Source organism: Lepus europaeus, chromosome 5, assembly GCF_033115175.1.
Source record: "Lepus europaeus isolate LE1 chromosome 5, mLepTim1.pri, whole genome shotgun sequence".
Classification (NCBI taxonomy): Eukaryota; Metazoa; Chordata; class Mammalia; order Lagomorpha; family Leporidae; genus Lepus; species Lepus europaeus.
The window spans coordinates 42,351,068-42,374,796 of NC_084831.1; the positions used below are offsets into that span (position 1 = coordinate 42,351,068).

The following is a 23,729-nucleotide window of genomic DNA, read 5'->3' on the forward strand; positions in this document are numbered from 1 at the left end:
ACAAACATTCTGAAGATCTACCACATATGCATATATTCACTTATTAAGCCATTCACTTCCTCAACAACTATTATTCTGCACCAAACACTGAGCCTGAGAAAAAATTTAGAGAAGAGTAAGACCTGGTCCCTAAGTTTTAGAAGTCAGTATTCATAAGGGAAACCTGAAACACAGGAAAGAGGAGTAAGTTTTAAAATTCATTTTTAGGAAAACAGTAGAGGAAGGCCCAGGTCCTTAGGCACTGGCACCTGCATGGGGGACCCGGAAAGAAGGTCCTGGCTCCTGGCTTCGGATCGGTGCAGCTCCTGCTGTTGCAGTCAACTGGGAAGTGAACCAGCAGATGGAAGACCTCTCTCTCTCTGCCTCTCCTCCTCTCTGTGTAACTCTGACTTTCAAATAAATAAATCTTTTTTTAAAAAATCCATTTTTAAAGCACAGCTCTGGCCAATTAGGGAGTGAACCAGCAGATGGAAAACCTCTCTTTCTCTCTGCCTCTGCTTTCTCTGTGTAACTCTGACTTTCAAACAAATAAATAAATCTTTAAATAAATGTACAAATGCAAAATGCTGTAATAATAAGCAAAAATACTATAAAATGGCACATAAATCACTTTTAATTTGATGTGAATGTACTTCAAAAACTTTTCAAAAAGTGGAATTAAAAGAAATATGCATTTCCATCAACTTTTTGAAGATTCCTCATAGAAGTTAAAAGTCAAAACTACAAAAAATATTGTAACTATGAAAATGTGCAAATGAATACGAAACATAAAACTACATGATATGTGACACCAACACCATAAAATGTTTGGAAATTCAGAGATGTAAAAGATTAGAGTATTTGTATACAATTGAAGTGAAGTTGTTATTAGCTTAAAATAGATGGCTACACCTATTAAATGTCTAACAGATGTCCAATATTGTTTTGGTAACAGAAGCAAAAATATCACTAGAGGATACATAAAAGAAAATGAGAAAGGAATCAATTCACGACACTACAAAAATATTAAAAGAAATAAAAAGTAAGGCAGAAAGGTAGGAAAAGAGGAGCAAAAAAGACAAAGTAACAAACAAAACAAAAACAGTAAATAATTTCCTATAGGTAATTGCTTTAAATGTAAATAATTAGACTTTCCAATCAGTAAAGAACAATTGAATGAATACAAAAATAAGATTAAAGTATGTGCTGTTTACAAAACTCATTTTGGATTTATATACATAAAATGTCTGAAATTCACGTCTGGCATTGTGGTACAGTAGGTTAAGCCACAGCCTGTGACACTGGCATCCCACAGGGGCACTGGTTCAAAACCCAGCTTACCATCCATCTCCCTGCTTATGTGCCTGGGAAAGTAGCAGAAGATGGCCCAAGTTCTTGGGCACCTGCCACGCAAGTAGAAGATTCAGGTAGTGGGGCCTGCGACATGGCTTGGTAGGTTAAGTTTCTGCCTACAGCACCTGTATACCAAATGGGCGCCGGTTCAAATCCCAGATGCTCTATTTCTGATCCAACTCCTCTGCTAATCCGCATGGAAAAGCAGCAGAAAATGGCCCAAGAACTTGTACCACTGTATTCATGTGGGAGACCTGGAAGAAGCTCCTAGCTCCTGGTCAGCCCAGCTCTGGCCATCGTGTTCATTTGGGGAGTGAACCAGCAGATGGAAGATATTCTCTCTCTCTCTCTCTCTCTCTCTCTCTCTGTCTCCCTCCCTCCTTCCCTCCCTCTCTCTCTTTTCCTCCTTCCCTCTCTCTCTGTAACTCTGCCTTGCAAACAAATATTTTCTTAAAAAAATCTCCAACAAAGAAACACTCAGGTCTCATTTGAGAATGCTACCAATCACATAACAGAATTAGCATTGAGCCAACCTCTCTCAATCATATCCAAAAGTTGAAGAGAAAAAAGTATATGCTAATTCAGTTTTACAAGGCCAGCATTATCCTGATACCAAATCCAGATAATGACACGACCACAGGAAAAGAAAACTATAGTCCAATATCCTTGATAAATACAAATGCAAAAATACTCAACAAAATATTAACCAGTGCCTTAATAGGATCATATATCAAGGCCAAATGAGATTACTTCAGGTTTTATATAAACTATTTCCACTCTCATGTTCACTGAAACATTATTCACAGATTAGATATGGAAACAATCTAAATGTCCACTGATAATTGAACTTTAAAAAAAAAAAAAAACAAAACTGTGCTGGGGCTGGCATTGCAGTGTAGCAGGTAGAGTAGCCACCTGTGATACAGGCATCCCAAAAGGGGCACTGGTTCAAGTCCCAGCTGCTCCACTTCCAATTCAGCTTGCTCCCTGCTAATGAGCCTGGGAAAGCAGCAGAAGGTCACCCAAGTGCTTGGGCCACTGTCATCATGTGAGACACCTGGAAGAAGCTCCTAGCTCCTGGTTTCAACCTGGCATAAGCCCTGGTTGTTGAAGGCATTTGGTGAATGAACCAGCAGATGGAAGATATCTCTCTTTATCTCTGTATCTGTAACTGTGCCTTTCAAATAAAATTTTTAAAAATCTAAAAAAAAAAACCTGAGTTTTATGTATCAGTTAAAGAAATTTTAAATTATTTTTAATGTATTACATATAATGATATATATGTTCAGCCTCATAAAAGAAAATTTTCTCATGTTACAACCTAGATGAGCCCTGACGATATTATAATAAATGAAATAAGCCAGCCACAGAATGACGAACACTACGTGATTCCACTGCTTTGAGGTATTTAAAGTAGTCAAACTTACAGAAGCACAAGACAGAATGCTGTTTTCCAGAAGCTCAAAGGGGAGCAAAATAGGGAGCTATTGTTCAGTGGATATAGAATTTAAGTTATACAAAGTAAAAATATCTACCTGTATATATACAATATCGTACTGTAAACTGAAAAATTTCTTAAGGGGGTAAATCTTGTGTTATGTGTTATTTACTATAGTTCTTTTTTTATGAAAAAAGGAAGTACAGAAAAACATTCAAGAACATGAAGATGGGCACAGGAAAGGTGACTAATCCAGGAGAAGAAACCAGAAAGACAAAACTACAGAGTTAATAACCTAGTCAGTGAACTGAAAGGAGTCTATTATGACAGGCACAGTGAGCAAAAATAGTGGAAATAGACAGTGAACAAAAATAGTGGAAATAGATGAAACAAGAAATTTAGGAAAGGACTTGATCATGCATGGGTTTAGATGCCATGTTAAATATTTGAATTTTACACTAAGGATAATAGAAAGCTTTTGAATGGTTTTAAGCAAAGAGAAAACAATCTGGACAGTGTTTGAGAATAATCATTAACAGTCTCGCTTTTCAAGGTCAATTAATAAAATTAGGGAAGATGATTCCCAAAATGAATATAGGCTAAATTTAGAAATATTTGGAATTTATGTTTACGGCAAAACTATATTACATTAGAAATTAATACATGGGGCCGGAACTGTGGCAAAGCAGGTTAAGCTGCTGCCGGCAGTGCCGGCATCCCATATGGGGGCCAGTTTGAGACCCAGCTGCACCACTTCTGATCCAGCTCTCTGCTATGTCCTGGGAAAGAGGAAGAAGATGGCCCAAGTCCTTGGGCCCTGCACCCATGTGGGAGACCCAGAAGAAGATCCCAGCTCCTGGCTTCAGATCAGCACAGCTCTGGCCGTGGCCAATTGGGGAGTGAACCAGAGGATGGAAGACTTCTCTCTGCCTCTGCCTCCTCTTCTCTCGCTGTGTACTCTGACTTTCAAATAAATAAATGAATCTTTGAAAAAAACTAATACAACTTCTGGTTCAACAACAGTGAATCAAAAAATCTGAATCACATATGATGAGTTCAACAAACTTGATAAAGTCTGTACAGAAACAGAATTTGAATTTCCTTTGATACAACAGCATTTCATCACTTGGCAGACAGAGATAAAAAGTTTTGGGAACATGTCTCATGTCTGACTTTTCATTTCCCACAGTGCTATGGTATGAACGTGTCTCCTTCAAAATCCAGATGTCACCAATGTGACAATACTAACTGGCAGGTCCTTTGAGAAATAAGTAGCAGGCTGGGTATTTGGCCTAGTGGTTGAGATGCCAGAAAGGAAGCCCATATCTGTGTGCCTGCGCAACTCCAGGCTCAAGCTCCTGATTCAAACTTCCTGCAAATGTGGACTGTGGAGACAGCAGTGAATGGCTCAAGTCTTTGGCTTCTTGCCACCCACGTTGGGGACCTGGACTGAGATACTGTCTTAATCATATCAATAATGAAACACTGGGTAGGAGTTTTATCTGACTCTCTCTCTTTCTCTTTGCTTCTCAAACAAATAATTTTTTAAAAAATGGTGAACAGGCCATGTGGGCTCATCCTCATGATTAGGATTAAATGGGCTTAACAAAGGGACCTTACCCTCTTTGCCATCCTGCTTTCTACCATGTGAGAACACAGCATTCCTCCTATGCAGAGGATGCAGTATCAAGGCCCCATTTTGGAAGCAAAAAGCAGTCTTCACAGATACCAAAATGCTGGTGCCTTGATCTTGGTCTTCCCAGCCTCCAGAAATGTGAAAAATCCTAGTCCTTACAAAGTACCCAGACTCAGGTATTCTAATGCAATAGCCCAAAACTGACACATAGTATCAACAAATGAGTGAGCTTCAGTTGTAAAGTCTGATATTTAAGGCACTTAATAATTAAGAGTATTTCTTAAAATTTGTAGATATTTGATTTATATCATCCTGAAAATAGCATCATATCCATTCCACATCCATGAAACAAAAAATTATTCTTAAACTTACCTCAACTTTAACATAATACTTAAAAACAGAGCACAATAATCTGCATGGGAAAATGTTTCAATTTAGTTTTTTCCTCCTTCTTTTTGGCAGTCAGCTCAGAAGAAAAGAATACAAACTGAATGCTTACCTAATGAACTACTTATTTTCAAAAGCTTTACAAGAAGAAAAACCTTACCAACAGTACAGCTGTCTTCAAGTACCACATCAACATTTCTGTCTCTGTACTCAACCCTGAAGTCTAGCATCCGGGGCTGCCTTTCCACAATCTGCCTGGATGGCATTACAGGTCGAAATGCTGAAGAAGAGGGAGTAGGAGCTGGAGCGGGATGTCTTGCTGGATCAAATGCAGGTCCTGGTATGGTCTCACCTCCATATTCACTAAAATGTTTACATAAAAGAAAAATTATCATCAATCAAGTCATTACATGATACCACTAGGGACCCTCTCTATCCTTGTTTGTGTTGTTGTTCTTATTAAATTTACCTACCCAATGTTAAAATCAAACAATTCTATTTGGTCCACTAAATTTCTCCCAGTGAAGATCACATTACTCTTCCTCCCATCTTTCTCTTTCTATGTTTCTTTGTAAGATCACATCATGATGATGTCTGCTGTGGGCATCTGGGTAGCAAACAGATGGGCACATGTACTCATTTGCCCTAACAAAAAAACAAATTATCTAAAACTTTTGTGTATAAAGAACAGAGTTTTTACTTCACCAATTCTCTAGTGAGAATTTTGAAGCTTCAATGACCTTAAACTATTTTTTCTACTTTAACAAAAAATTAGAAGCCATCAAGAGGAATTTCCCTTACCTTCTTAGTATTAATTCACAAACAAATTCAAATATGCCCTCTCTTTCTCTCTTCCAATAAAATAGAATGGGCATCATTTTTCGATTTGTGAAAACTCTAAAACCATATTCTCATAAATGTTACACTAGAGATTATCTTTTCTCTTCTAGTATGCTCAACATCTCCTTCTCTGTCAGGATTCTTCTGAATATTGAACATGTCCCAGTCTCTGCCTTTTCTCTTAAGATTTATGTATTTATCTGAAAGGCAAAATGAGAGAGAGAAAGAGCTATCCTTCACCTGCCATCAGACCTAGCCACAACATCCAGGTCTGGACCAGGCCAGAGCTGGAGCCAGGAACTCTATCCTGGTCTCCCTCGTGGATGGCAGAAGCCTAAATACTTGGGCCACCTTCAAATGCTTTCCCAGGCACAATAGCAGGAAGCTGGATCAGAAGCAGAAAGCTGGGACTCAAATTAGCACTCCAACATGGGATGCTGGCATCATAAGCAACAGCTTAGCCTGCTGCACCACAATACCAGCCCCACAGTCACTGCCAACTTAAAAAGTAAAAATAAAATCCCAACTCTGCCTCCTTAATAGTTAGGTGTCTTGTTTGTAACACAGGAAAAATAATAATATTTGCACAATGCCTGGTACCTAGTAAGATATCAAGCCTTACTCAGTGTGTGCAAAGCTAAAGCTCATTAATGTTTCCCCAAGCTTGATCCTCCTCTATTATTCCTAATATCACCAACCTAAGCCAGAAACCTGTGATGTCATCCTAGACCCCTTCTTTCTCCATGCCCATATCTAATCACTCCTTTCAATTTTGCCTCCTAAATATATTTTGGATAAGTTATCAACATTTACCCTCTGAAGCAGCCACCCTGGACTAGCCACAGTCACCTCTTATATGGACTAATGTAGGCGCCTCCTAACTAATTAAAACATATTCTTACTCCCCTGTATTCCATTCCACACCACCCCTTGAATTAAAGACGCAAATGCCTTCACATACAGTTTTCATCAAACTATAAGTTTGCTCTTTTGATAAACTGCCTATAAAGCTTTGTATGATCTGAATCCTACCTACCTTCCCAGCTTCAACTTTTGCTATGACGTCTCCCTCTCTATGCTAAAAGCCACAGTGGCTTTTCATTTCTTCTCTTGCCTTAATCTTTTCTTTTTCATGGGGGTACACAAGCTATCCCCTCTAGGAATATTCTTTGCTCCCAAACCACTTCCACTTCCAACTTTTTTGTAGCTAACTATATTCAACCTTTATATGTCAGATAGAATGTTTTGTTATGTCAGATTAGGTCTAATTCCACAACATGATTGCAAATAATGAGTATAAAATCAGTTGTATATTTGATATCTATGTCCTCACTAGAATTAAGTTCCACAAGGCCAAAGCTTACATTGTGTTTTTAATGGCTATATGTTGTAACTAAACTTGTAACATCCAGATTTTATAAAAAGAAGGCATACAAACAAAAACAGTAATTATCATTTAAATTGGATTTTCTCTGACTTGTCCTAGGTATTATCACTTTGTTGTCTCTCCCTGAGGGAAGAAGGTGGGGAGAGAAGAAATACAAAAAGTGTTCCAGTTGTAATATGAGTATTTTACACTAACATATTCCAATGCCACCAGCATATAAGACCAGTTATAAAATATCATTATTTTCATGCTGAATTTACACAAAAACAATGAGCCAGAAACTGATATAGAAACAGGAACCAAAAACATGAAAACTTAAGCACTGTTTACAGAATTAAGGAGAAAAAAAAATTTTATTTATTATCTTATTCATATTACTGCACTGAACAGAATTTACCCAGTTGATTCAGTAAGTTGTGACTAGTCTTTCAAAGACAAAAATACAACAGAACAGATATTATTGGTGTATGTCATTCAATAGTCAGGACCAAAAATTACTTCATAAATCTTTTTATTCTATTAACTATTTGCTTATGTGTGTTTTGGATTCCAAGTATTTTTCTTTGTAGGTCACAGTCAAAAAAAGTTCAAAATCAACTTGTTTAGGTGTCACCAGATTTCAGATACTCCAGTAATTACTGATCTAAAGACAAAAATCTACCCTCTCTCCCAGCTGTTAGATTGAAAGAAAGGAAATGTTGAAAGAAACTAAATATGGCCGGCGCCGTGGCTCACTAAGCTAATCCTCTGCCTTGCGGCGCTGGCACACCGGGTTCTAGTCCCGGTTGGGGCACCGATCCTGTCCCGGTTGCCCCTCTTCCAGGCCAGCTCTCTGCAGTGGCCCGGGAAGGCAGTGGAGGATGGCCCAAGTCCTTGGGCCCTGCACCCCATGGGAGACCAGGAGAAGCACCTGGCTCCTACCATTGGATCAGCGCGGTGCGCCAGCCGCAGCGCGCCTACCGCAGCGGCCATTGGAGGGTGAACCAACGGCAAAAGGAAGACCTTTCTCTCTGTCTCTCTCTCTCTCACTGTCCACTCTGCCTGTCAAAAAAAAAAAAAAAGAAAGAAAGAAACTAAATGTGTAAAGGAAGACAAAGTCTAAAATCCTAAAGAATGCCACTGCTGAATTCCAAACTGAACATTCTAAATATTATCAAAATCTGTGCAATGATAATTCACATCTCTAAAGTCTGTCAAAGCGTCCTAGAGAACCTATGAAAAACAGCTGAAGTTAGAAAGTAGGACACAGCTTTATTGTTTCTTCATTTCAAATCTACCTTTTTATATAGCCTATCAAGTGATGTTGTAGCTAGGATTCTACAAAATAGGTTTTTCCTCTGACACTCCGTAGAGATCAGTAGTTATGAGAAAAGGAGATCATGGGGCCGGTGTTGCAGCAGAGAGAGTAAAGCCGTCGCTTACTGCCAGAATCCCATATGTGTGCAGTTGGAGTCCTAGATGCTCCACTTCTGATGCAGCTCCCCGCTAACGTGCTTAGAAAAGTAGCAGAAGATGGCCCAAGTTGTTGGGCCCCTGCATCCAGGTGGGAGACCCAGAGAAAAGTCCTGACTCCTGGCTTTGGTCTTGCCCAGCCCTGGCCATTGTCACCAGTTGAGGAGTGAACCGGAGAATAGATGATCTCTGTCTCTGCCAATCTGTCAATCTGTTTTTCAAATAAAATAAAAAAATTTTTAAAGAATAATAGATGTTTTCATAATACACACGCATACCAGATTAGTAGACATGTTCCACAAAACTGCAGGAGCTTGCCAACTTCATAAAGTTTCAGGGGTCTGGTGGTTAAAAGCACTTCAAGATAAAAAGTCTATTGCTGTGACCTATACTTCTGATCAATAAAGAGATAAAACTAAGTTAACAATGGAAGAAAATATTTGGACTGGAAAGAAAAACAGTAGCTATGTATCATATGCTAGTAGCCACCCCAAATAGACTACTACAGCACTATAGCCCTAACCAGAAATATTCCTGAGAGATGACAGTGAAAGAAAGCCTCCTAGTGGAGAGATCTTAATAATGTACCACAGTTGACCATTTCATTTGGAAACAGAAATAGTCTGAAGTACACAGCCATAGTGAATCATGAACAACAGCTAATAAGTTGGACATTTAATCAGGACATGGAAAGAATAAAATTGGAAATTTGAATGCCAAGGAGGTCTAGGAAAGAGATAACAGACACAGTATATATTTGTTTCTCAGGTGAATGAGCTCTATGCTATCCAATAAAGAAAAGCCCCTGGGTAACACAGACAAGAAGCCATTATTCAGCAATTTTCCCCTTGTTACTCTGGAGCTGCCCAATACATTAATTTACAATATGGCCATGCCAAGAGAGAAGGTTAAGGATGGACACAACACCTTGGGCTAACTAGGAAAACTTCAGAGTGCCTAAGCTTCACACAACAGAAATGATTATTGAGTCCCCAACAGGGTACCACTCCCTAGAGGCCTATTAATAAATTATTTTCATTAAACAGGTGGTAGTGACCTGTTTTCACTGAAAGACACTTTTCTGGATATAGAACTGACTTTCCCGACAGCAATACTTCTAGCAATATCACTACTCATGGATTTAAGGAATACCTTCTTGATCTACACAGCTTCCCATACTACACTGGTCCTAAGAAATCCATTTCACAGCAAAAGTGTAGCATAGTTTATTTATGTATGCCAACACCCAGAAGTAGCAAGCTAGACAGAACAATAAAATGAATTCATGAAGCTGGACTCAGTTATAGGGAATGGCATTGTAGCACAGCTGTGGCCTGCAACACAGCATCCCATATAAGCACCAGTTTGAGTATAAGCTGCTCTACTTTTTTTTTTTTTTTTTAATTTGACAGGTAGAGTTACAGACAGTCAGAGGTCTTCTTCTGTTGGTTCACTCCCCAAATGGCTGCCACAGCCGGCGCTACACCGATCCAAAGCCAGGAGCCAGGTGCTTCTTCCCGGTCTCCATGTGGGTGCAGGGCCCCAAGCACTTGGGCTATCCTCCACTGCCCTCCTGGGCCACAGCAGAGAGCTGGACTGGAAGAGGAGCAACCAGGACTAGAACCCAGCACTCATATGGAATGCCAGAGCTGCAGGCGGAGGATTAACCAAGTGAGCCATGGCACCGGCTCCAGCTGCTCTACTTTTGATTCTGTTCTAATGTACCTGGGAAAGCAGCAGAGGATGGTCTAATTACTTAGGCCCCAGCATCCACACAGGAGACCCAGAAAAAGTTCAAGGCTTCTAGCTTCAGCATGGCCCAGCCCTAGGAATTGGCCCAGCTGCTCTACTTTTGATTCTGTTCCTTGCTACTGTACCTGGGAAAGCAGCAGAGGATGCCTAATTACTTAGGCCCCAGAATCCACATAGGAGACCCGGAAAAAGTTCAAGGATTCTGGCTTCAGCCTGGCCCAGCCCTAGCAATTGGCCACCAGGGGAATAAACCAACAGATGGAAGATTGATTGATATCTCTCTCTCTCTCCTCTCTCCATCTCCGCTCCCACTCTTTCCCTCTCTATCTCTTTCTCTCTCTTTCTGTGTGTGTGTGTGTGTAATTCTTTCAAATAGAAAAAATTTTAAAAAGACTCAGCTATGATACAGTATGACAAATAATAACCTCAAAGCTTGGGATACACTTTAAAGGATGTGGTACATTCCTTGTATTAGTGGCCAAAACACCATGCGATTTCTCATACTAGCAAAAAACATATGTATGGAAATTAGGTGGTGGTAGTGGTTTCTCTTATTATGACTAATAGCTCACCAGAATTCTGTTTCCTGGAGCTTTAGGTTTTGACAGTTCAGAGATCACAAATCCAAAAGATGTAATGTTTCCATAATACTTCAATTGAATTAGAACATCAGATGTCACTTGGTCATTGTGTACTCTTCTATAAGACTGAACCAACCAGCAAAGCAGTTAAGTACTGGCTAGAATGACTGGTCCTGATTATCAAGAGAAAATTGGAGTTATTTCTATATAACAGATTATTTAACACCAGGAGATTTTCCAGGGGCAAGTCAAGTAGAAAATTACAATGAATAAAAAACGACAAAAGGCAGGTGTTTAACAAGCAGTCAAAATGCCAGTTAAGATATCAGTGCCACATATCAGAGTACTTGGATATAATACCCAGATCCAGCTTCCTTTCAAAGTAGACCCTATGAGGCAGCAATAATAGCTCAAGTAATTAGGTCCTACCATTTTTTACATGGGAGACCCGGATTGATTTCCAGTTCCCAGGTTCTACCTGGCACAGACCTAGCCGTTGAAGGCATTTGGGGAGTGAACCAGGGAAAGGAAGCTCTCTGTCTCAAAAGTGAGAAGAAAAAATGAAAAGTAAAATTTAAAAAACAGACCAAAAAGTCAGGAAAAGAAATTTAAAAAAGAAGACACAGTGAAGATTCTAAGTCAAAGAATGATGGGGGCCGGCGCTATGGTATAGTGGGTAAAGCCACCACCTGCGGTACCTGCACCCCATTTGGGCGCCAGTTTGAGTCCAGGCTGCTCTACTTCCAATTGAGCTCTCTGCTATGGCCTGGGAAAGCAGTAAAAGATGACCCAAGTCCTTGGGACCTGCACCCACATGGGAGATCCAGAAGAAGCTCCTGGCTCCTGGATTCAGATCGGAATAGCTCTGGCTGTTGCGGCCATCTGGGAAGTGAACTCTCCCTCTCTCTCTCTGCCTCTCGATCTCTCTCTGTGTAACTCAATTAAATGAATAAATCTATAAAAAAAAAAAAAAACCACAACCAACAATGATGGGGTTGGGGTTGATATGCCCACATTTAAAAGAATGGTGACCATTTGAGATACTGGCTGAATACAGAGGGAATATAGAATAACTAGCGGAGGAAGAAACTGAAAATACTAACTATGGCCTATAACAAGTAACTGAACAAGGAATTTAGCACAAACTTTCAACTCAGTTCTTGGAGTTTTCACACTGACTCAACAACATCATCTTAGCAGAGATGTATCACCCCAACAGTGACATCCACTTTGCTTCGGCATCAGCCACTAATGTTGGTTTTTTCAGCATTTTTTGCACAAGACACTTTGCAGTTTCTCACAGCTATACTGCTCTGAGAGATTCAACCTTGCCCTGGCCTCCCTTCCTCAATGTCCAGCAAGACACGTTCTTATCTGGGCCTAATGGTACAGCCACTTTCTGTAACCATCACATCTGGGTTATCTCAGTATCCCCATTTTGCTTTTTCAGGCTTCTCCATTTCTTTGTAATTGATCTCCTGTACAGAATTCTCTCTGTTAAAAGAGTTGGAGTGGTTTTTTTGGTTTATTAAGTCCTAATTCTAAGAGATAGTATGACATTTTTAATCACAGCAGACTAATTAGTATGTATTTTATCTACTATGATTCTTTAAACATTATCACTTGAAAATTTTCTTTTAAGTTATGATAACTCTATTTCAAGATCAATAAGAAAGAAAAGAACTTAAATTTTGCTTTGCTAGCAATCAAAACAAAAAGTGAGACAAAGCCAAAGAATCAACCAGTTAATCAATGTCCCCATCAGTTTTCACTATTGGCCTACAACATCAAAAAAACACAAACATACAATTATTGCCTCAAAAAATAATAAACATATTTTAAATGTTTAATATATTAAAATAAGGATTCCATAGCTTGACTTTCTATTTATTGTTTTCTATTTAACCAATATTCTTTTTTAAAGAATACTGGTAAGAAACGTTCCATGAAAAATATACTTTACGAGAGCGCCAAGATGGCGGAATAGGCAGGGAGCACACTATTAGTCCGGGGGAGAGACACTTTAATATAACTGGAGATACTGCAGGGTCAAGGAAGAGTAGGGGATGAAACAGCAGAGGAAACTCTTCCGGAACTAGTGATTCACAGTGGACCTGTGTGGAGAGCGTGGGAGCCCAATTTCGGGACACCAGAGGCAGACTCAACGCACCAGCGCTGGAACGCGAGGTGAGCCGAACCTCCATAGCCCGAGACACCAGCGGGCAAGCGGAAAGAGGAGATTAGAGGGAACGAGGCTTGAAACTCCGTGGGGAAAAATTCCCCAGGCTAACTAGAAGAGAGAGAGGAAAAAAATAAAAAAAGTGACCGATACGGACACAAGTTTCTCTCTCTCTGCTCACCTCTCAAAGGCGAGCAAGACAGAGCAGGCGCCATTTTGGACATACGTCATAAGCAGGGCGACCTCAGGTCTGCACCAGCCCTGAGCCTAGCAGAAACACCTGACTCTGTGGGGAGGGGTGAAATAACAGGAGATTAGCATCTAACTTGGCAACCCAGTGGGAGACTGCAGGAGAATTGGAGCCCACACTGAGGGCAGCACAGAGTCCCTGTGTGGTCCTTGGGAAAGAGCTTCCGATCTCTGGCTCCTGTGGGTATATCATTTGCCTGCTAACTACCTCCAATTACATTCAGCTGTGTGGAATTACTTCCCTTTTGAATCAAAAAAAGAAAGAGAGATTTACCACACCTAACCTGGGAGTGTCATCTTTGACACACCCTCAACCCTGAGGAACCAAACACAGCTCTCAGTCCACACTCATCTCAAGCCTCTAAGGCTCCACTGAAAGCAGATAGTCCACTTAATATAGAGCCATAGTGTAACAAGAAAAAACACCACAGTGAAGAAACCAAATATCTCCAACATGCCAAACAACAAACGCAAAAACCAAGCTAACAAGAACAAGGAAGACACTATGACGCCCCCAAATGAAAAAGACACCCCAATTCAAGATTATGAAGATGATGAGATAGAAGAAATGCAAGAAGCGGATCTCAAAAAACTGATAAGAACATTAAAAAGTTCTCAAAAACAAATTCTTGAACTACAGAAATCCTTAATGGACAAGATAGAAAATCTCTCTTGTGAAAATGAAATTTTTTTTTTTTTTTTGGACAGGCAGAGTGGACAGTGAGAGAGAGACAGAGAGAAAGGTCTTCCTTTTGCCGTTGGTTCACCATCCAATGGCCGCAGCGGTAGCGCGCTGCAGCCTGTGCAGCGCACTGATCCGATGACAGGAGCCAGGTGCTTCTCCTGGTCTCCAATGCGGGTGTAGGGCCCAAGCACTTGGGCCATCCTCCACTGCACTCCCTGGCCACAGCAGAGAGCTGGCCTGGAAGAGGGGCAACCGGGACAGGATCGGTGCCCCGACCGGGACTAGAACCCGGTGTGCCGGTGCCGCAAGGCGGAGGATTAGCCTAGTGATCCACGGCGCCGGCCTGTGAAAATGAAATATTAAGGAGGAATCCAAATGAAATGAAACAACTAGTGGAACAAGAAACTGTGATAGTGACGAGAAATCATAATGAAATGAAGAATTCAATAGATCAAATGACAAACACAGTAGAGAGCCTTAAAAACAGAATGGGCAAAGCAGAAGAGAGAATATCAGACTTAGAAGACAGAGAACAGGAAAGGAAACAGGCAAACCAAAGAAAAGAAGAAGAAATTAGAAATCTAAAAAATATTGTCGGGAATCTACAGGATACTATTAAAAAACCCAACATTCGGGTTCTAGGAGTTCCTGAAGGCATGGAGAGGGAGAAAGGATTAGAAGGCATTTTCAGTGAGGTACTAGCAGAAAATTTCCCAGGTTTGGAGAAGGACAGAGGCATCTTAGTACAGGAAGCTTATAGAACCCCTAATAAACATGACCAAAAGAGATCCTCACCACGACATGTTGTAATCAAACTCACCACAGTGAAACATAAAGAAAAGATCCTAAAATGTGCAAGAGAGAAACGTCAGATTACTCTTAGAGGATCTCCAATTAGACTCACAGCAGACTTCTCATCAGAAACCCTACAAGCTAGAAGGGAATGGCGAGATATAGCCCAGGTACTAAGAGAGAAAAACTGCCAGCCCAGAATACTATATCCTGCAAAGCTCTCATTTGTGAATGAAGGTGAAATTAAGACTTTTCATAGCAAACAGAAACTGAAAGAATTTGCTGCCACTCATCCTGCCCTGCAAAAGATGCTTAAAGATGTGTTACACACAGAAACACAGAAACATGGTCGCCAATATGAAAGAAGGTAAAGGAAGGAAACCTAACAGCAAAAGATCACAGGAAGCTCAATTTCTCTTTGACATAGAATTAAACTCTGATGCTCTGTTAAAGCAATGTGTTAAAGTAATCTATTATGTTCTCTTGATGTCTGTTAAATTCTAATTGTTCAAAAACAGCTGAATTTTTATTAAGAGCTATGGGTTATTTAAATATGTGCTTATTTTCAAAGATTTGAATAATCACCTTGTAACAATGATCAAATTGGGTCTATGTTATGTCATGATTTTAAGGAATCTTATTTCAACCAGATATTTTGGATTTTGAGCCTTCTTGGCATTCTTGACAGGCATTCAAAAAATCAAAGTTTCAAACAATCTGGTCTCTAAAATTTCCAGTAAATCCTGGACTTTGGTTTTTCCAGTTTGGGCCCAACTGAAAAAATCAAAGGACCTATGTCTCTCATCTTATAGAGACACCAACTAATCAGTCTATTTGGATTATATTAGAAGGACTGTCAAGATGTGATGTGGTACCAGACTTTAAGTTTCTATAATGGAAAATGCTATTAATACAGATGTTTGAGAATTAAAAAGTCTAATGATCTTGTGTTACTAGACATGATACTTATCTTAAAGAGAAAGCCCCAGAGGCCTAAAGGGTTAAATACTTGTAAAATCCTACAGGTGCTTTCAAAAATACTGTGAAGTAAGCAAGTGCCTCTTGTTGGTTGATGAGTTTATAATTTTAAACACGGCGACTTAAAGTCTTTTGTCATCCATAGTTATATATGATCTGCTGCTCATAAAACTAAAGCGTTGTTGGTTCTGTGTTTAGCTGTCCTCCTATAGGTTCCTATGGACTTTTTCCAGCCACTTTTATTGTATTCAGTACTTTGGGATGGCTCTGTAAACAGATGAAGCCAATAATGTATTAACAGTACCAACTGAGAGAAAGTATGGTTAACTGAGGTTACTAAAAAGAAAAAGCAATTCAAATCAATTGGCAATCTACAAAAAGAGTTAAAGATTTTAAAAGCTATTATTAAAATTGCTATATTGGTCTATTATGCTATGTTATATGTGTGTACATATTGTATGTCCACGTGGGGAAATTTTATAAAGAGTTTTATTTTAAATGGCTTATAGATAAGATTGTCCATAAATTTAAGCTGCTAAAATCAATCAAAGATACATTTTAATTTGTGGGACCTGAATCTGTGTATCATATGTTTTAGACTTGTTGGTAGAAAGAACCTAAAAACGTTTTAGATGGTTGTGCTTAAGTTTACTGGCTAAACAAACTACACCATGTTAGATATTTAAGAGGTGTTTTCAAATACATGATTCTTAAAATTTATAGAAGGCATTGGACTTTCTGGTAAAGGTTTTCTTAAGTTGTTATCTAATGGTTGAAACGGTTTGCTAAGTATTCCATGTAATATTGCTATTGTCAGCAAGCGATCTAGGACTCGCTCCCTCATTTCTCTATTCTAAGCCCGACTTGTTCTTTCATTTCTCTATTCTCTTCAAGGTAGGAAACTAATTCTATTATAAAGGAATCTGTAGGACGCACAATTTAATCTTTAGACCTTATAAAAGAGATGGCTAACATTTTTCTGCAATAGCATAGCCAAAATAAGAACTCAAATAATAATCTCATAGCTAGATTCACATCGCCATCAGCGAAGTATACAGTAAGTAGAAAAAACCTCCCTTTCAGACCAAAGGGAAAGAAAGTTTTAAAGTGAGAATATAATTTTCCTCATGGGCATTGTCTACCTTAGAAAAACAACTATAGAACATGCCTGTGACTATAGACTTGCAGTTCAGGCCACTGAAGATTAGAGATGGGACACGGGCACTCCCTTGACTTGCATCCTCTGGTCTGCTTTAACACAAACCAGGAGGAAAAGAAAGCTCGGCATCAGAAGCAATGGGTGGCAGGCCTATTAATGGCTGATCTGTACAGTGATCTGCCCTCAAGGAGATCCAACAGGCCAGTCCACTGCAGGGGCTTTCAAAATGGTAAGCCTGGGCTTCAGCAGAAGTCAGCTTGTGAAGAGCCCTGGCAGCTCTGCCAAGAGTTGGATCACTGGAAATGGACCTGCCCTGGAGTCGAAGGATGCCCAGGTCAGAGCCACAGATCTTATTGGCTCTAAGCTGAAAAGCCCTTCACTCAGCCCAGCTTCCAAAGTGACCACTGCAGCTGAGGGGATGGTCAAGTAGGGTCAGCAACATTGCAGGCAGAACTGTAAATTTCTTGTTAGAGATGCCCTCTGCCTTTACCTGGCCAGCTCTCCTCCCAGCCCAGCAATGAAGTAATGAAAGTCAACAGAGTGCCTTCCCCTAGGAGGTTCACACCTCCCTTAGGATATATCCCATGTGAAGAGATAGATAGGTCTGGGCCTCTGAATTTACAAGGCCTAAAGCCCACCAGATTATTATCAAGCCCCTTCTGTCAGGTTCTATTTGCCTCTCAATCAGAAAAATTACTTGTAGCTTAGCACCTTTCTTAGCTCCTCTAATAATGACTCTGTCCTTTGTTCTAGGCCCTGTCTAGTGCACTTGGGCCTCATTCCTTTGTAATCATAACCTCTACTCTACCACCAATGGCTCTACTCCCAACCTGTGTGTACTGATGGTCCTCTTCCCCACTTAATGCTGTATAATTGTTCAAACCTGGTAAATGCCACTCTTAGGATCATTGGTTACTATCCTCACTCTGTCTTTTATGACCTTGTCTAAATATGATCAGTCGGTAAACGTGGAAGGCTTCCATAGCCTTGGCAACTCATGACGACAGCCTAGGATGGTTTCTGGCACCATAAACTAGAGTGTCAATGTGTTGGGTCAACAACAGGAGCCACTGTGCACTTGCTCCTCATGTGGGATCTCTGTCCTTAATGTGCTGTCCATTGTGATTTAATGCTATAACTAGTACTCAAACAGTATGTTTCACTTTGTGTTTCTATGTGGGTGCAAACTGTTGAAATCTTTATACTAAATTGATCTTCTGTATATAAAGAGAATTGAAAATGAATCTTGATGCAAATGGAAGGGAAGAGGGAGCAGGAGAGGGGAGGGTTGCGGGTGGGAGGGAAGTTATGGGAGGGGGAAGCCATTGTAATCCATAAGCTGTACACTGGAAATTTATATTCATTAAATAAAAGTTAAAAAAAATAATAAATAAGAAAAAAAAAAGAAAAATATACTTTACATCTAAATTCAAGTAAGGGAACATTTTTACCCTAACTAAGCTGTCCTCTATAAACCACTCAAACCCATGAAGGCAGTGAACAAAAAGCGAAGCAAACAGAAATTATGTGTCACTCATTATTTAAAATTTTCAAAGTCCATACTATGCTAAATTTTGCGTAGCCCCTCTAAAAATCGCATTTGATTTAGAGATTTAAAATGATATGCAAAACATATTTTTTAATAAGTGGGCATTAGAGAAAGCAATATACAGAATTTAACTGGCTAAAAAAGGTATTTTCTAAAGGAGAAAACGTGGGCATTCATAGATCCTGAAAGCATAACAGTCAATTTTGAAAACAAACCTTTTCTTCTTTAGGTTCTGTCAATGAATTTCACAATAAGCATATTGTGTATCTGTCTAGGTCATAAACCAAATATGAATTAGGATATATCAGCAACTTAGTGAATAACTAAACTTACACTAATAATTTATAAGTTTTATTATTAGAAAACAAAGTATTTGTTCTCTATTAGAAGTAATTCACTAGCATATCTACCTAAAATATCTTCAAAAATAATTTTTAAAGAGGCTCCGTACAAGATGTTGAGTAAAATAAAATTTTAGGCCAAGATGTAATAAATACATTCACTTAAGTACACAATGTTTATGACTTAAAAAAATGGTTTACATTATGATTGTGTAAGGTAACAGACATTTTAAATATAGTGTGTTAGCAATATACTGCTTAGGGAAACAAGCCTTGGAGGAAGAGCCATAAGAATTGCTTATATTCCTGACTACAGCAACAACATGCTGAAACATCTGAACCAGGTTACTTTATGCATTCTTATCTCTACCTGTGCAATGAAGCATAATGAAATTTGCCTTTACTAGCTTACAACTAAAATAATAACTATGAAAACAAATTTATAGGAAGAAATATCATAAATTATAATTAAACGCCATGTTTTTCCCTTAAAAAAAAAAAAAAGGCTTAAAACATAGTGACAGATTTCATTTACTGCAGAACACAAGAGATCACAGAGAAAAGGCCGGCGCCGTGGCTTAACAGGCTAATCCTCTGCCTTGCGGCGCCGGCACACTGGGTTCTAGTCCCGCTTGGGGCGCCAGATTCTATCCTGGTTGCCCCTCTTCCAGGCCAGCTCTCTGTTGTGGCCCAGGAAGGCAGTGGAGGATGGCCCAAGTCCTTGGGCTCTGCACCTGCATGGGAGACCAGAGGTGCCTGGCTCCTGGCTTCGGATCAGCGAGATGCGCCGGCCGCAGCAGCCATTGGAGGGTGAACCAATGGCAAAAAGGAAGACCTTTCTCTCTGTCTCTCTCTCTCGCTATCCACCCTGCCTGTCAAAAAAAAAAAAAAAAAAAAGTCACAGAGAATGAAGAGCATGGTTGTTAAAATGAGACAATCCATGGCCAGCACTGTAACATACTAGGCTAAGCTGCTGCCTGTGGCACCAGCATCCAATATGGGCAACGGTTCATGTCCTGATTGCTCCTCTTCTGATACAGCTCTCTGCTATGGCCTGAGAAAGCAGTAGAAGATGGCCCAAGTGCCACCTGGAAGAAGCTCCTGGCTCCTGGCTACAGACTGGCCCACCTCTGGCCACTGCAGCCATCTGGAAAGTAAACCATCATATGGAAGACCTTTCTTTCTGTCTCTTCCTCTCTCTGTAACTCTACCTCTCAAGTAAATAAATAAAATCTTTTAAAAAAGAGAGAGAGGGAATCCAGAATTCATTACCTTCCACCACATGTGTGACACTGGGCAAATCCATGTAAAACCTCTAACCTTTAGTTTGTCTAGTAAGAAATAACATTTACCTCTTAAGGTTTAAAATCATTATTAAATGAAGAAAAATACATCAATTGCTTAGTACAATACTTTAATCTTTCAAAAAAATGTTAGTTTCTTTTGGACTATATGGATACATTAAGCACCACATTACCACTTTTGGATTCACAGAAATATCTGATTTCAAGAAAAGCCAGAAAGCACAGGAAAGTGGCTCTTTTCCCTCCAATATAGTTTACATTAAAAACTTCCTTTAGATTGCATATAATAACTACAGTTTTTAAAATAAAATCTGATAAAAGGAATTAACTATCAACACATCTATCAAAATGGTACAAATTTAATTATTTCCTATCTAAAGGTTCAGTGCTCTCTGAGAATACTATATAGCAAAGCAATTTCTTGATAGTACTTTGCATGAGTTTTCTGTTAAAAGTATGAAATGACAAACTACAAGTCATTTGTATACACAGACTGTATTCAACTTTAATATAAAAATAAAGTACAGGGGCCAGCGCTGTGCCACAGTGGGTTAACGCCCTGGCCTAAAGCACCGGCATCCCATATGAGCACCAGTTCAGGACCCAGCTGCTCCACTTCCGATCCAGCTCTCTGCTATGGCCTGGGGAAGCAGTAAAAGATGGCCGAAGTCTGTGGGCCCCTGCACCCACGTGGGGGGACCCAGAAGAAGCTCCTGGCTCCTGGTTTTGGATCAGCACAGCTCTGGTCATTGCGATCAATTGGGGAGTGAACCATCGAATGTTAGACCTCTCTCTCCGTCTCTTCACTCTCTGTGCAACTCTGACTTTCGAATAAATAAATAAATCTTAAAAAAAAAAAATCAACTGGGGCTGGCGCTGTGGCACAGAAGGTTAAGGCCCTGGCCTGAAGCGTTGGCATGCCATATGGGCGCTGGTTCTAGTCCCGGCTGCTCCTCTTCCAATCCAGCTCTCAGCTATGGCCTGGGACAGCAGTGGAAGATGGCCCAAATCCTTGGGCTCCTGCACCCACATGGGAGACCCGGAAGAAGCTACTGACTCCCGGCTTTGGATCAGCGCAGTTCCGGGCATTGCAGCCAATTGGGGAGTGAACAATCATATGGAAGACCTTTCTCTCTCTCTCTCTCTCTCTCTCCTCTCTATGTGTAACTCTGACTCTCAAGTAAAAAATAAACAAATCTTTAAAAAAAAAAATCAAGTGCAAAAACATAGATCATTACAACAGCCAGCACACATCACTCCTAGCTCTATGTAATCTGTTTTCACTGTTAAGCACCATGACAGAGTACAAAGAACATTATTTCATTTCCCTCTGATCAGCAGACATATAAATTTTCAGTTATATAAAATCCTTAGTGATTCTGAAGCTAAAAGACAAGGTCAGGAAGGAAACAGTTGAAAAATATTATTAAATTAATTGATTTTCTTATGTAGGTATGATTCATTCGTTTAATTCAAAACAAGCAAACAAAACTAAGAAAAAACATACTCGGATCAAAGTTAAACCCCAATTATTAGAGAAACTTTATGAAAAATATCCAGTATTGAATTCAGTCATGTAATATAGTAAACAAAAAGTAGACCCTGTGATGAGAGAATGAATGATGGAATGTTTTAAAAGGGACAGTTCAACACACAGCAAATACTATTAAATGTAAGATCCAAAATGTATTCAGAAACAAAGAGGTGAATCCATGAGGGTTTAGCATAGCAAAAATTCTGGCGCAAATTGGTAATAGCATTTATTTAAGAATAAAACTAGATTCATATTTAGCAAGCTAAAACTTTTAAAACCAAGAAAGAGAGAGACAGAGAGAATAAAGATGCTATAATCATCTGATTTAATTAATAATTAGGACTTCAAATGAATTGAATGGATTTGAAAAATCACAAAAAAAATAAAAGGGTATTTTCAGATATTGGAAATTGACGAAATTTACTCTGGACAAAAATTTCCCTGCCAATTTTAAAGGGGGATGAGAAAACAAGTCACAGACGTTCACCACTGCTATATTTTGTTAAGATTTTATTTCATGAATGCATTTTTCATAAGTAAAACTTTAGGAATATAGTGATTTTTTTCCGCCAATCACATTCTCCCACCCCGACTCTCATCCCACCTCCCTCTTCCTCTCCCATCTCCTTCTTCATTATGGTTCATTTTAGTTTAATTTTATATACAGAGGACCAACTCCATTTTTAGCACTGAATTCGACAATTTGCACCCACACACACAGACACACATACACATACACACACAACATATGGAGTACAGTTTGAGAACAAGATTTGCAGTTAATTCTCAGAGTACAACTAATTGAGGATAGATGTCCTAATGGGGAGTAAGTGCCCCATTTTTCCACTGAGGTCTCATAGAGATCCCCTGTGTAGGACATTTTTGCCACAGAGTCTTGGTTTTCCATGCCTGAAATTCTCTCATAGGCCTTTCAGCCAGTCCAGGAAGCCTTAAGGGTTGATTCTGAGGTCAGAGTGTTAATTACAGTGAATGTCATTCTAGGAGTCTGCTGTGTGGACTGCTTCCCATATTGGACATTCCTTCCTTTTTCAATCTATTTTAATTACCAGGCACTTGATATTATTTATATGATCACTTTTACACTTAAACCTATCTACATGCTGACATTAACATTTAATATGATCATTTTAACAATTAAGATGGCATTTATACCATCAATTTAATGGATATGGCATCCCATGACAACTTTTTAGGCTTTACCATTAAAAGTAAGTCTGTAAGAATGTATGCAGAACTATACTGCTTTACAGTTACAGACTACCGCCTCTGTCTCTAATTCCCACTCTTATTTATTACTGGGGTCTTTTTCCAATTGACTTAATATACATATGATAAACTCTACGTTACATAAAGAGTTCAACATATAGTATGAAGAAGAGAACAAAGGAAAAAAAAGAAATACAAAATAAAAAGTAACAATAAAAAACTGTCCCTTGACAGTCAGGACAAGGAATATTCAGGTCACTCTTCTTTTTTTTTTTTTTTTTTGTACAGAGTTGACAGTGAGAGAGAGAGACAGAGAGAAAGGTCTTCCTTTTCCGTTGATTCACCTCCCACACACACAATGGCCGCTGCGGCTGGCACACTGCGCCGATCTGAAGCTAGGAGCTAGGTGCTTCCTCCTGGTCTCCCATGTGGGTGCAGGGCCCAAGCACCTGGGCCATCCTCCATTGCACTCCCGGCTACAGCAGAGAGCTGCACTGGAAGAGGAGCAACCGGGACAGAATCCAGCACCCCAATCGGGACTAACCCGGGGTGCCGGCGCCACAGGTGGAGGATTAGCCTAGTGAGCCGCGGGGTCAGCAGATGTCACTGATTCTAAAGGTGTCAATTTCAGTTCCATAACTTTCATTTTAGAAGTGCTTATTAATTCTCACAGATAAGGAAGAACATACGATATTTGTCTCTTAGGGACTGGCTTATTTCACTAAGTATGAAGTTATCCAGCTTGTTTCATTTTGTTGCAAAAACCAGATTTCTTCCTTTTTTACTGCCATGTAGTATTCCATAGTGTCCATATCCCACAATTTCTTTATCTAGTCTTCTGCTGATGGGCATTTAGGCTGATTCCATTTCTTAGCTATTGTGAATTGAGTAAGCAGCAAATAGATAGGTGTTGTTTTTGTTTTTGTT

General features: G+C 39.6%; 1 protein-coding gene across 1 annotated transcript in view; it reads right to left on the bottom strand.

The window, feature by feature from the left end:
* Positions 1–23,729, bottom strand: part of FAF1 (Fas associated factor 1) — a 476,212-nt gene that overhangs the window by 362,403 nt on the left and 90,080 nt on the right. The window contains exon 4 of the mRNA XM_062191295.1: positions 4,954–5,156. Within this exon, the coding sequence (XP_062047279.1) occupies positions 4,954–5,156 (203 nt within the window). The remainder of the gene's footprint in view (positions 1–4,953; positions 5,157–23,729) is intronic.